At 53.3% G+C, this 13503-nt stretch overlaps 6 protein-coding genes across 6 annotated transcripts; 3 read left to right on the top strand and 3 right to left on the bottom strand.

The window, feature by feature from the left end:
• Positions 1–626: 626 nt before the first annotated feature.
• Positions 627–1852, top strand: J4E86_002983 (uncharacterized protein; the record flags this gene model as incomplete). The annotated part of the gene is made up of 2 exons (XM_051443539.1): positions 627–1531; positions 1630–1852. 2 exons carry the CDS (start codon positions 627–629, stop codon positions 1850–1852), a joined length of 1128 nt encoding a protein of 375 aa, XP_051305034.1.
• A 698-nt stretch (positions 1853–2550) lies between these two features.
• Positions 2551–3805, bottom strand: J4E86_002982 (uncharacterized protein; the record flags this gene model as incomplete). Its single annotated transcript, XM_051443538.1, has 3 exons — positions 2551–3012; positions 3065–3443; positions 3507–3805. 3 exons carry the CDS (start codon positions 3803–3805, stop codon positions 2551–2553), a joined length of 1140 nt encoding a protein of 379 aa, XP_051305033.1.
• Positions 3806–4831: 1026 nt separating this feature from the next.
• Positions 4832–7859, top strand: J4E86_002981 (uncharacterized protein; the record flags this gene model as incomplete). The annotated part of the gene is made up of 2 exons (XM_051443537.1): positions 4832–4979; positions 5050–7859. 2 exons carry the CDS (start codon positions 4832–4834, stop codon positions 7857–7859), a joined length of 2958 nt encoding a protein of 985 aa, XP_051305032.1.
• Positions 7860–8787: 928 nt separating this feature from the next.
• Positions 8788–9073, bottom strand: J4E86_002980 (uncharacterized protein; the record flags this gene model as incomplete). Its single annotated transcript, XM_051443536.1, has 2 exons — positions 8788–8856; positions 8879–9073. 2 exons carry the CDS (start codon positions 9071–9073, stop codon positions 8788–8790), a joined length of 264 nt encoding a protein of 87 aa, XP_051305031.1.
• A 379-nt stretch (positions 9074–9452) lies between these two features.
• On the bottom strand, positions 9453–10585 carry J4E86_002979 (uncharacterized protein; the record flags this gene model as incomplete). The annotated part of the gene is made up of 2 exons (XM_051443535.1): positions 9453–9995; positions 10319–10585. The coding sequence occupies 2 exons, from the start codon at positions 10583–10585 to the stop codon at positions 9453–9455; spliced, it is 810 nt and encodes a 269-aa protein (XP_051305030.1).
• Positions 10586–11479: 894 nt separating this feature from the next.
• Positions 11480–13244, top strand: DDI1 (DNA damage-inducible protein 1; the record flags this gene model as incomplete). Its single annotated transcript, XM_051443534.1, has 3 exons — positions 11480–11488; positions 11671–12439; positions 12520–13244. The coding sequence occupies 3 exons, from the start codon at positions 11480–11482 to the stop codon at positions 13242–13244; spliced, it is 1503 nt and encodes a 500-aa protein (XP_051305029.1).
• Positions 13245–13503: the final 259 nt, after the last annotated feature.

Below are 13503 nucleotides of genomic sequence, written 5' to 3'. Positions count from 1 at the left end.
TGACGCTAATGAGCAGTAAACTCGCGTGCGGCACAGTCGGGAAAACTTTGAGTAGTGTAACAGCAACAGCTGCCGAGCGCAGGAACTGTATGGTGCAATTTCGTGTAAGATGTAGTGCGAGTCCAGGATATCAGCACGGTCGGAGGGGGGCTGGGCCGTCTTTTAGAGGCGGCGGCCTGAAGTATTTTCGACATTAAATGGGCGGCCTCATGACCCACGAACTATTGCGGCTGAACAGATGCGAACATCAGCTCGCCGGCATTGGTGTGGGGTATTGAGGTGACATTGGTCGGAATTGGCTCTATGCATAGCGGCACAGGGATGACGTTACCGTTTGGTGGTGCTCAGCCCCCAACGGCCCCCAAAGGCGTCTGAAGTCAGCTGCCTGATCTGGCAATTGGGTCGCACTGTTCATATGAGCGTGGCATTCCTACATCTTTTCATTTCTGTTGAGTTCTCGACCCCACTGACACATTTCTCTTGACACTGGGTGCAGTACCGGACAGAACGTTCCGTGCATACCACAGCAGCAGGTTTCTTCGCTATAGACACATACCTGCCTTTGTTCGTACCACGTCAAAAGCTTTTGATCATCTCCATCCCTCCATTAGTTGCGACTCCGTGCGATGGCGACCATTCCAACAGACTTCCTAGAAGTCGACGAACGTCGTCGGAATCCCAGTCATACTCGGTCGCGCTCAGGAGGCTACGTCGATACCGTAGAAGAAAAGGCGAGATGGGATCGAAGAAGTCGCGAACAAGAAATGAAACGCTATCATGACAGTCAGCATGGTACAGCCTCATCTCCACGAATTGCTAACTCTCCTACAACGCCTGACCGACTCGGCGTCCCCGTCTTCGAAACTACTGGGAGGATGCGATCGAGTTCAGAAGCTGGTCAAAGGGACAGAAGGTCAGAACGACGGTACAACACTCAGGAGGTCCGGCCCAGCGCGATACCAGTTTCCGGCTACGATTTGACCAACGAGCCAGTCCTGTCAAGTCAACTACCGGTAAGGTACGAAGGCAAGCCACAGCACCAGAAGAAACCAAGCATCAAAGTGGAAATCCACCAGGACAATCCGCCATTGCCCACAAGCGGTCAGGCTTTTAGGGCGAAGCGAAGCCCGAGCGCTAGCCCAAGATCACCCACTGCACGACCCGAGCTCCAGTACCAGTATGCGACGCTACAAAACAAACTGGACCAGATCAGTAGCACGTGTTCTCCATACATGGATGTTGAGGCTGCGGAACCTCAAGATCTTACGTTCGACAAGATTGTAGAACACACTAAAGCTTTTGCTTTCGATCTGCAAGTGTGGGCTTATCTTGCGAATCTCGATGGTATGGCTCGGGTGGATTCGCGTAAGAGAGAAGTCGTGGACGCCGCATCGCGAAGCCTAGACCGCCTGTTGTATCTGGTAGCTGAGTTGAACGACGCTTGTTCTCAGGCCAAGCCAAGGGATCTGAAGTTCAAAAAGCTTCCGGAGGTCGACGACGAGACGTTGTTCGAGGACGGAGATGACGACAGGTATGTGCTCTCGAGACGTTGACCGAAACTTCTCTGACTTTGAATATCAGCGGTGAACCAGACCCTACAGAAACTTTAAGCTTCATCATTCATTCCAGCCTAGACGGCATTGAGCTGCAAATCCAGAATCTGAAGAGATTGAGTCGAACATTGCAAGAGGCCACACCGGACGCAAAAGATGAGGTCGTGACAGTCGCGAAGCTCGTAACGGAGACCATGAAGTACTTCGGCTCGGAAGAGGCACTACATCGCTATGGGATCAATGAGAAGATCTCTGGGAGGAGAGGTTTGGAAGAAGCAAGGTACACGAATTCGCATTAGGCGGGTGAAGTTCAGGAGTGTGGTAAAGATGATGGAGATCAGGTAGCGTTTCGTAAAGGCTGATAATGAAATTGAGGTACATTTTGACGCGTCTCGTTAACGCGTTAAGCTGGTGATAAGGGATGGAAATGCGCGCGTTGGTGTGGCTGCCGCCGCGAGCCGCTCTAGCGACGGCTCCACGACCGGAAGCTTGGAAGCTTAGGGGCATGACGTAGCGCATCAACATCTAGACCAGTGTGCCAATGCAACCAAGGCAACTTGATTTAATGCAGGAAATGTTCTCAAGGTTCTTTCCAATTTTAGTTGCGCTGGTCAACGTGCGAAAGAGATCTCAGTCATGCTGGGATTCCATCTCGCGACATGTCGCTTAGCCACCCAGTTCTACGACGCCCGGCTCCGCCGCTGACAGTAGAAACCATGAGCACGGTCTCGTATGGTCAAACCACGAATCCGACACCGCGTCGTCGCTACATCAAATCAAACAGACATTTATTCGTGGAAGGTACGCGTCGCACGTACGGTTTCAAAATAAGAGTATATTGCGGTCTTCTGAAGATGCAAAAGAGAAAAGAATATCTACAGCGCAGCAAAAGGAACGACTGCGAAGCTCTGACGACATGCCAAAACCGAGAACGGAATGTGCGTCACCCCAGATGAGAAAGGCTCAAGCCGTCACCACAAAAGGCTACAACTACCATTTACGAGCACTTGGTAACGCTGGGTACGTTGGAGCACTTGTCGTAGGTCTTGCCGCCAGTTACGGAAACATCTGTCCAGGTCCAGCCAGTGCAGGAGCCCTTTCCGCAGGTAACGACGACGTCGTAGCCACTGCTGGAGACATCACCAGTGACGTTGTCGAGCGTCAAACCGGTGATGGGGACGCCAGTATCAGCGTCACCGTGGAGGTCACCACCGTCGTAGTTCTGTTCAATGAGGACGCCATACTTGGAGATCTCAGACAGGGTAATGTCTTCGTAGGTGACCTTGTTGATCTTGCCGGTCGTGCCAGCGCGAGCCTTGACGCGGACGCCGTTGACGGACTTGGTGATCTCGGAGTTCGAGAAGGTGACCGTATCGACCGTGTTGTCGTCACGACCACCGACAGAGCCGATGGAGAGACCGTGTCCACCAGAGCAGAGGCCGTTCTTGAAGGTGATATCCTATCCATATGGTTAGCGGGTGTCATCATCTCAATCCCCAGGGGATACATACGGTACCAGAGTTCACGGCAACGCAATCATCCTGGTTGTAGACCTTTGCACCGTCGATGATGACGTTGCTGCTCGAGCCAATGTCGAAACCATCCGTGTTGTGACCTTGCTCGTCCTTGTCGCCTTCCGAGGCATCGATGGTCATGTCGGTAATGGTGAGGCCGTCACATCCGTTGATACTGACTACTTGAACGGGAGGGTTCTTGATGGTAACACCAGTGATGGAGGAGTCGGTGAGCTTGTGTGCTGAGAAGAACTTGGGCTTCGTCTTTCCGCCGTTTCCACCCTCACCGTCCCACCAACGAGCGCCGTCACCATCTAGGACGGATCCCTCGGCACCCTTGACAGTGATTTTGGTTCCACGAATGTCAAGGAGAGGTCTGAGAATTGGTTCACGAAGTCAGAACATGCCTCATGCTAGTTTGTACTTGGAAAATACATACCCTTTCCACTCCTTGTAGCCCCAAGTGGTGGTACCCTCGAAGATGACGGTGGTATCGTCAGCCAAGCTGGAGAGGTCCAGAGTAGTGCCTGAAGGAACAGCAACGTCCGAGAGGACCATGGTAGCACATGATGACTGCGACTTAGAAGCCTCAGCAGCTCCGTTCGAGCCCGAAAAGGTGCAGCTGGAGGCACGTTTCACGACTTCGGGCTTGGGTGCAGGAGTGATGGCCGGGGCTGGGGCTGCTACAGCGGACGCCGCCAGCGCCGTGAAGAAGATACCAAGAGTCAGGGCGACCATTGTGAAAGATGATTGATTTGAAGAAAGGCTTAAAAGAGCGAGTGAAGTGCTTGGTTGCTTGGCCTACATGCTTGGTACGCCACACATATATACGAATTCCTGGTAATGATACATGCGAATGAATGACTTAGCCACCAGCCAATTACTCATACATCGAATCTACACTTGACGGAGGCATAATTTCCCGATTCAATATTCTCCATACTGACAGATGAGGGATTGTTTCGAGATCCTCCACTAAGTGGAGAGAAAGAGGAAGAGATGAGAGGGACTTGGTCGCTCGAAGCAACGCTTGTTCAGTGCGTGGGTGTGGTCAGGGGAGATTTGTTTCGGAAAATCCTCCAATGAGTGGGACCCGCCCGATTTCCACTTTTCCAAGCCTGTCGTTCGAAGGTACCCTCGTGAACATGTCAATGCATAGCCAGAGTTGCGTGACAAGCCTCGGAAAGAACGGAAACTAAAAGGCTTGACTCTGCTCCAGCCCACTTCGGCGCAGTGGTGTGGGAAAGCTCTCTTCCATCGTGTGAAGTAGCGTGCCGGAAATGGCTAGTACGTCCACCGGCCATAGATTGGGAATCTGCGTTATTCCCAGCCACCTCACGATGTCTCCTGACAACACCTATGGGCGTTTACTAAACACCAGCAAAGGATGCAAATTACATGTCATGTTCCTCCATGACGTGCACATACTTCCTCCCTTCCTGTTATGGTAATCCTCCCGCTGGGGCAAGCTTCCAAGGTTCCTTCACGCGCCCTCGGCATCTCGGGCGAATGACGTTCCACCCGCCTCCGCAAACGCCACACATCTGGGGTCGCTAGTACCTTGCATATTACCCCGCTGAGCATTTCTTCCATGGCAAACATTATACCGTCAATGAGATCGTTCCGTGAAGCGCAGGTCCGGATGGCGATCTTTGGCCGCGGCTGAAGTCCACGGGCTAGCTGCACGCGAGGTCGAGAGCTATGTCGTAGAGCAAAAGTCGCGTCGCGTCTCATTGACTTTTCTTCATCACCGAGGAAGTCAAGATGCGGTTCTTTCATCTGTTTGCAGTCGCGATCTCGCTGTTTTTTGGTGTATTGGCGACCGATAATGGCCTGCAAACGGATGTGGAGTGGGATAATGGGTCGCTCATGGTTAACGGCGAGCGCGTCATGATCATGAGTGGAGAATTCCGTACGTTGATGATTTGAGATGAATAAAGCGTAAACGAGATGAGTGCTAACTCAACTTTTGCACCTACTAGACTATGCTCGCCTACCAGTACCTGAGCTATGGCTCGACGTCTTCCAGAAGTTCAAGGCGAACGGCATGAACGCCGTTTCAATTTACTTCTTCTGGTCGTACCATTCGGCATCGAAAGGCGCATACGACTTCACAACACCGGGGAAAGATATCCAGCGCCTGTTTGATATGGCTAAGGAAGCCGGACTTTACGTCATCGCACGACCAGGTCCATACTGTAACGCGGAGACAAATGGAGGTGGCTTCGCTCTATGGACCAGCGACGGAAGTGGTGGCAAGTACAGAACTTCGGATGAGACATATAGACAAGCGTGGTCGGAATGGATAGCGGAAGTTGGCGAGATCATCGCAAAGAACCAGATTACGAACGGCGGACCTGTCATCCTAGCGCAAGTCGAAAACGAACTGCAACAAACCCGTTACGAAGCCAACAACACACTGGTCATCTACATGGAACAGTTGAAGTCCGCTTTTAAAGACGCAGGCATCGTTGTACCTTTGTCACACAACGAGAAGGGCTTCAGGTCGAAGAGTTGGTCCACTGACTACAACAATGTTGGCGGCGCGATCAACGTTTACGGTCTGGATAGTTACCCTGGCGGCATGAGCTGCACAAACCTCGACACTGGATTCAACCTACCCAGGACTTACTACCAGTGGTTTCAGGAGGTCTCCCCTACTCAGCCAGAATATCTGCCCGAATTCGAAGGTGGATGGTTTCAGCCATGGGGTGGCTACTTCTTCGACCAGTGTTTGGCTGAACAGAGCCCGGAGTTCGCAGATGTCTTCTACAAGGGCTTGATCGGACAGCGAGCTAGCCTTTTGAACTTGTACATGGCATACGGAGGCACGAACTGGGGCCATTCTGCAGCTCCCGTTGTATACACTAGCTACGACTATGACGCGCCGCTACGCGAGACACGAGAAGTTCGCGACAAGTTCAAGCAGTACAAACTTCTCGCACTCTTCACCCGCGTCAGTAAGGGTCTTCATAACACTTTTATGGAGAACAACGGCACAGCAAACGCAGTCGACAACTCTGCAATCTGGACCTGGCAACTCAAGAGCCGCGATACGGACGGTAGATTCTATCTTGCCGAGAACAACAACACGCGCACCCGTGCTGTGACCGATTTCTCAATGACAGTCAAGACTTCTGAAGGCGATGTCAACATTCCAAGCATGCAGCTTGCGGGCCGTCAGAGTCGATGGGTGGTTACCGACTACGCTGTGGGTGACGAAACGCTGCTCTACTCGTCAGCCGAGATTGCTACCTACGGCCTGTTTGATCGGCCCGTCCTCGTGCTCTACACCCGCGAAGGCCAGACAGGAGAGTTCGCATTCAAATCGCAGGGCAACGTAACGTTCAAGGCTTACGGTGCAGAGTCAGACCTTGCGAGTAAGCCGGCCAATGGCACCTATTCAGCCTTCTCGTACACCCAAAGCAAGGGCGCGACAGTCATTGAGTTTTCTAACGGGGTTCTGGCTTATATGCTTGATATACCGACTGCATGGACCTTCTTTGCGCCATCAACGACAGATGACCCCAACGTCACACCTGACCACCAGATCTTCGTGCTCGGGCCATATCTCGTCCGCTCAGCCAGTGCATCAGGCGGCACAGTTTCCGTTGTTGGCGACAATGCAAATGCGACGACTATCGAGGTATACGCCGGCTCTGATGCGGAAACGATATCATGGAATGGAAATGAGCTCGCTACCGCGAAGACTCCCTATGGGTCTCTCACTGCGAAGATCGGTGGAACCGCAGAACGCGAGATCACTCTTCCAGAGCTTGCCAACTTCAAAGCTGCTGAATCTTCCCCTGAGATCCAACCCTCATACGATGACAGCAACTGGGTTGTCGCTAACAAGAACACCACCCTGAGTCCCGTGAAGCCACTTACCCTACCCGTACTCTTCAGCAGTGACTACAAGTACTATACTGGCGCGAAGATCTACCGAGGATATTTCTCCGGCAAAACCGCATCATCTCTCAACATCACAGTCCAAGGTGGTGTCGCGGCGGGCTGGGGTGCTTGGCTCAACGGGCAATTAATTGGTTACCACCCCGGTAACGCATCACTCACTTCAACAACAGCCTTGCTCTCATTCAAGAACGTTACATTGAAGGACGAAGGGAACGTTTTGACAGTGATCGCCGACTATACAGGTCACGACCAAACCTCCACAGGCCCCGCAGGCGCCGAAAACCCTCGCGGTATACTAGGTGCCCAACTTCTCAGCGGTAACAACAAGAAAATCTCGTTCGACCAATGGAAGATTCAAGGTAACGCAGGTGGAGAGCACAACATCGATCCCGTGCGCGGTCCAATGAACGAAGGCGGTCTGTACGGCGAACGTCTCGGTTGGCACCTCCCCGGTTTCGACACCTCTTCTTGGGAAGACGCCAGTCCCACTGCCGACGGCGTCCAAGGCGCCGGTATCTGCTGGTTTACAACCACCTTCTCCCTCTCCATCGACTCCGACCTCAACGTTCCAATCGGCATTGAACTCGGTGCGCCGAAAGGTACCATTGCACGCATACTTCTCTTCGTCAACGGCTACCAGTACGGTAAATACGTTCCCCATATTGGACCTCAAACTCGCTATCCCATTCCACCTGGCATTCTCAACATGAGGGGCGAGAATGTATTGAGTGTGGCGATGTGGGCGCAGACCGAGGCTGGCGCGAAAATGGATACGCTCAAGTTAATTGAGTACGCAAGGTACGAGAGTGGGTTTGCGTTTAGCGAGATTGATGGGAAGGCGTTACAGCATGGGTGGATGGATAGGAGTGAGTACGCTTGAGTGGTCTTGGTTTCTTGTTTCGAAGAGTCGTCGTAGACTTCCGGCATAAAGATCTCCATCTGTCCTTCTCAGGTGTACCCAATGTGATCGCCGAATATCTTCCAGTAGCCGCGTCTGTCCATTCATTCGTCAGTGATCCCATGGTCTGCATAATACTTCCGATGCTTCTCTAGGATATGCATCGTCCCGCGGTCTAGACCTTCCAACTCCTTCTCTTCAATCATCAGCGCTTCCGGCAATACAGTAATCATGAAATACGCTTTGACATGGCCCTCGATTGTTTCATCATTGAGGAGTATGCGGACAAGCTGGGCGTATAGCTCAAGTATAGACTTGGAATAGTCAGGCATCATAGAGTTCTCTTCGGGCTCCTGTAAACCATGCAACCCCAATAATGCGTATACACGATCGCGTCGATCCGCGCAAACATGCCGCCCTGAGACTCCGTGGGTCATAGTGACGAAGACCGCGAGATTCTTGCTAGGCAGCCTGACCCAAGTATTTATCACACCGATGGCCAGCGAATTTTGAAAACCTGGCCGCTTCTTGATTCCATAGCGTATGAAATATCTGTGCCAGGGCTCATAAAGCGAAAAGACTAGTTCACCGGTTGTTTTGTGAGGGCCGCACTGCAAAGTAATTTGCCGTGCTAGATTGTACTCTTGTATAATCCACATTCGACTCCAGTAAGGCGAGTCCAGAAGATCGATAATGGAGGGTCCATATACTTTGTACCAGCGTTTGAAATTCCTGTGATCATCTTCATCGAAAGTAGGTATTGTCTTCATGGCACGTTCCCATTGAGCTGAGTATTTTGTAGCAGTTCCTAGCCAAGCTATGACAAGCTCAGCTTCCGAGTAGATTTTCCCCATCATAGAGACTTGATGAGTACGCTCTGGATTGCTACTTTGATCAATGCAGACAGCATCTATCCAGAAAGCGCAAGTCCGCCGATCTTTCCTTGCTTGATACATGAAGTTCCAAAGGTTTTCGCGTACTGTGAAAGGCTCGCCGTTGACTAAAATATCTTTTGCGGGTGTTGGTGGGCCCCAAACGTATGAAAGTGCGGTGTATTTGGGCGACTCCTGGAGAGCGATTACGCGAAGAGTGCAGGCTATTGGAGCCGTTTCGTCATCTGCTTGGATAATCTCAAGCAGTCGAATGTTCGTGCTGGCATCGATGTGGAGCGGAGTGTCTTCGTACAGGGTGGACATGATGGGGAATGACGTGTGGGGTCGGTCGCCAATAAGTACAACACGGTGCGCATCAATGCAGTCAGAAAGAGGGAGGAAGGAGGAAAAGAATAAAGAAGCGAGGGAAACGCTGTCGGGTTTGATGAGTGAGACGAGGCTGAGGCGCAGCTGCCTACGGCTGAACGAAGCCTGAGGGCAGGAGCTAAGCAGGCTGGTTTAATAAGCGAGGCTGAATGGGCGATTAGTCAACGACAGATGTGTAGCGAATACAGTGCGCGTGAACATCTAAATCTTGCACATGCGCTTTGTTCCATTCTACACGCTCTTGAATCGCTCAAACATCTACGGACGTGATTGTATGCCAGCCTGTAGAAGGCCCGCTTTTATCTGAGCATACTTCTTAGTACTCCCAACCATCATCTCCACTGTCTTCAAAGTCCAGCACCATATCTACCCAGTTCCCTCCACCATATTGGCACTTGCTGGGTCCGATCTTCTTGAATCCCGCTTTCTCATAGAAAGGTATATACCGGTCTCTGCAGATGAGCGCTATCCTAGAACCCACACCCGAATCCTTGATTCTCTGTACATAGCTCTGCAGTAATATCGAGCCGAGCCCTTTGCGCGCAAAGTTTGGGTGTACACATAATGAGTGCAAACAAACTGTCTGACCGTCTTCGTTGTGGCCTACATTTGGCGTGAGTTGGTAGTTGGTTTTCCAGTCCTTGGGATAGTCCATCGCGTCATCGGTGACAAGGGGTGAGTTTGCTTTGGTTGAGATGATGTGACCAATTATCACGCGCTTCCGGTCTGTGTCTGCTGAGTCTATTGATGGGAAGGAGTGCAACTTGATGGTCTCGCCTAATGGTCCTGACGTGGTGGGATACGCGGAAGAGAAGAGCCCACTGCAGAGCTCACCACAGGTTCGCAGACGGTACTCGAGCTGTGGTAAGTCAGCGCGGAATCTAAAGAGACCGGAAGGAAAGAGCGCAGCACATGAGCGAGGAAGGGGAAAGAGCGAACGACCAGCGCATAACAAACTCAATTGAACCCGATGAACGACGTAAGAGGTATATTGGTGTTTCGTGAAACGATGGATAGGAAACAGGGCAGAAGACAATGTGCGCACTTGGTGGTTTGAGTAACATCATTATGGAGAAGAGCGCATGGCTCTTGCCTGACGGAGCCCAATGGTGGCACTGAGCAGAAAATACAGGCATTGACCATGATGTTCGAGATAACGTCGATGAAAGCAATCGTTCTCACCTTCTCGCGCGATGCAGCTTCAACTGGATCAAAGGCCGCATGCTCGAGCCAATCGCAATCATCCAGGTCGTCGATGTTCAGCAATGAAGCGTAGGGCCGGACGCCCATCTGCTTGAGTCTCCCCTCCTGAGCGATGTTGGAACTGCGATGGGGCACCAGACTCGATTGCTGCTCCACGGACTCTGGGCTAGCGACGGTCTCAGGCTCTCTTGATAGTTCGGGCATGCCATCGAGCGTCTTTTTGTCTGCTAGCAAGTCTCGTGGCATCTTGGCGGTGAGTTGGACAGGTCAGATGGAGCGGTGTTATGATGATGGTACGGCAGGAGGGTCGGTTGATGCAACTATAGGAAGCCGGAGTGCAGTGGTGAGTCTGGGTTCGTGGTTCCTGGAGGACTCACGAGACTCTCTGCGGCCTCAGCCCCGCCTTTACTAGCGGTTCGCTTCGCGCCTGCCGATGCAGATCGTTCCGGGTTAGCTGGGTGGCAGATGGCCCAAAGGAGCAGGCGGGGATATGCGTGTGTTATGGCTGGTATGGGATTCACTCTTCTAGACTGATGCTTGAGTCTCAAAAAGCAATAACATCTGACAGCGGGATTCGTGGATTATCGACCATGCCCTGACTAGCGATGGCGTGGCGATGGGATTTACCATGACGTGCAGTAGGATGATGTCGGTGGGGTATGGCAGCACCTGGTGGCATGGAGCTACAGCTCACGGAATCCTTTGCAGGGGCTAGCCGTAGGGCGCAGCGGCCAGATGATTCTCGTGCATGCGTTGGGCAAGAGTTGAAGCATCCCAGACATTATGCTATCCAGGTAGCTGGAGTAAGGTCTGGGTATGCTCCCGGATGAACAGCACCCCCGCGGAGATGGTGACCAGGCTCGCCGCATAGTCCGCCCAGGACAAGTGCATGGCAGACACGCCGTGGCTCCAAGCAGAGACGGGATTCATTCATATCGACGCGACTGTCTGCACTGTCTAGCCTCTCCCGCACGTCGGCTGCCCCGCTTGCTGGCCATGCTTGGGCCTACACCGCCAACGTCGTGGTTTGGATGCAGTAGTACTACTCCTTCGACTGCGCGCCGACGCCTACGCCCCAGCCCGACGTTGCTGGTATATTACGAGTGACAGCCTTGGTGGCCTAGGCGAAACTCTCACAACATGCAGCCTGTGCCCTCTGATCGCTGATTCATCCGACGCTGGGTTCGCGGCTCCACTACGTTCCATTCCCTTCCAGCCCAGCAGGCGGCGACTGACGTGCCCTCTCCCTCTCTCACTGCGAGGACCCTCCGGCCCGTTCCAGTCCCAGGTTGCGACCAGACCATCACGGCCCAGTGCCTCCTTCCTATAAGCTCCTGCGCACCGAGACACCGTTGCCCCGACCCGCCCAACCCAACCTCACCTCCCACCGTGTCACATTCTTTGGCCTCATCCAGACGTGCCCGCATACGCCCCAGCCCGCTCCGAACCACCATGTGAGTCGATTCCGGAGCCGTGGTTGTGCCACCACCCCCAGCACGCTGCTAACACACGCCGCCAGGCCTCGCGTCACCATATCCATCACCGCGCCCGGCACCCAGGCCGACACGGACCTGCTGACGCTCGAACTGCCCCCCGGCAGCACCGTCAAGGACCTCAAGGGCTTCATCGAGGCCGACACCAGCCTGCCCGCCGCGTCACAGAGCCTCTACCTGAACGGCCAGCCGGTAGCCGTAGACACACAGACACTAGAGGACGCCGGAATACGGGATGGCGAGATGCTGGCCGTCGTGATGCGCGCCGCACCTCGACCAAACAGGAATCTCCAGCAGCCGGGCAGGCCCGCGCAACCTGATCCAGAAGGCGTGCGACAGCTTGTCCTCAACGACCCCCAGCAGATGAACAAGCTGCGCCAGGGCGACCCGGAGCTCGCCGCCGCCGTCAACGACCCCACCCGCTGGAGAGATACATATGCCATGAGGCAACGACAGGCCGAGGAGTCGGAGCGCGAGCGCCAGAACCAGATTGCCCTGCTCAACGAAGACCCTTTCAACGTCGAGGCGCAACGAAAGATAGAAGACATCATCCGCCAGGACCGCGTAGTCGAGAACCTGCAAAAGGCATACGACGAGAACCCTGAAGGTATGTCAACTTCGACCGGCGGATAGATCGATGGGATATATAAGTGAGGGGCTGTGTCCACGGAAGCTAACATGTCACAGTGTTCACGCGCGTACACATGCTTTACGTCAACACCGAGGTCAATGGCGTGCCCGTCAAAGCCTTCGTCGACTCTGGCGCCCAGGCCACCATCATGTCCCCCGACTGCGCCGAGCGATGTGGTATCATGCGCCTGATGGACGTCCGATATGCCGGTATGGCACGAGGTGTCGGCACAGCCCGTATTCTGGGCCGTGTACATCACGCCGAGATCAAGATTGGAGGTGCGGTCATGCCCTGCGCTTTCACAGTCATGGAAGGCAAGGACGTCGACCTGCTCTTTGGTCTGGACATGCTCAAGCGTTACCGCGCCAAGATCGATCTCGAGAAGAACGCCCTATGCTTTGAAGGTCAGGAGGTACCTTTCTTGCACGAGTCAGAAATCCCTAGGAGCTTCGAGGAGGCGGAAATGAACGAGCCAACTGTCCAAGGTCCCAACGGAGAGGAGATTGGTGCGAAAACTGGTGCCGTTCGACCGAAAGGCAGTGCTGCAGCTGGTCCTTCAAATGCCGGCGCATCATCCTCATCATCTCAACCAGCGCAGCCGCAAGCCCAACCTACAGCGTCCAAAGCGCCCGTAGCATCTGCACCCACAAGCAACTTCCCTCAGGAGAACATCCAGCAACTCACTGGCATGTTTGGCTGTTCAGAACAGGAAGCCATACAAGCCCTGGAGATGTTCGGAGGCAACGTCGAACATGCCGCGAGTTTCCTTCTCGGTGGTTAGTCAACGGGACGACCACAGCACCATAGGATCAGGATCACATGGCGCTTGTCTACACCCGCTGTAGTGTCACTCAGTAAGATTTAACCCTTTGGAAAGATCTGAACAGTTCAAACGAGTCTCGATGACGAGGACATGAGTTGACGAACTCACGACATGGCATCGATAGCATGCATGTATTACCAGGGAACAGGACTAGAAGCGAAGAAGCTTCATATGCATTAACGTAGTTTTACGAAGATAGATAGATCAAATGAAGAAA

Source organism: Alternaria arbusti (assembly GCF_024043155.1).
Source record: "Alternaria arbusti strain BMP 1465 chromosome Unknown scaffold_3, whole genome shotgun sequence".
NCBI classification, from domain to species: Eukaryota; Fungi; Ascomycota; class Dothideomycetes; order Pleosporales; family Pleosporaceae; genus Alternaria; species Alternaria arbusti.
Note: the sequence above shows the minus strand (reverse complement) of the source record. Positions and strands in the feature narration are given on the sequence as shown.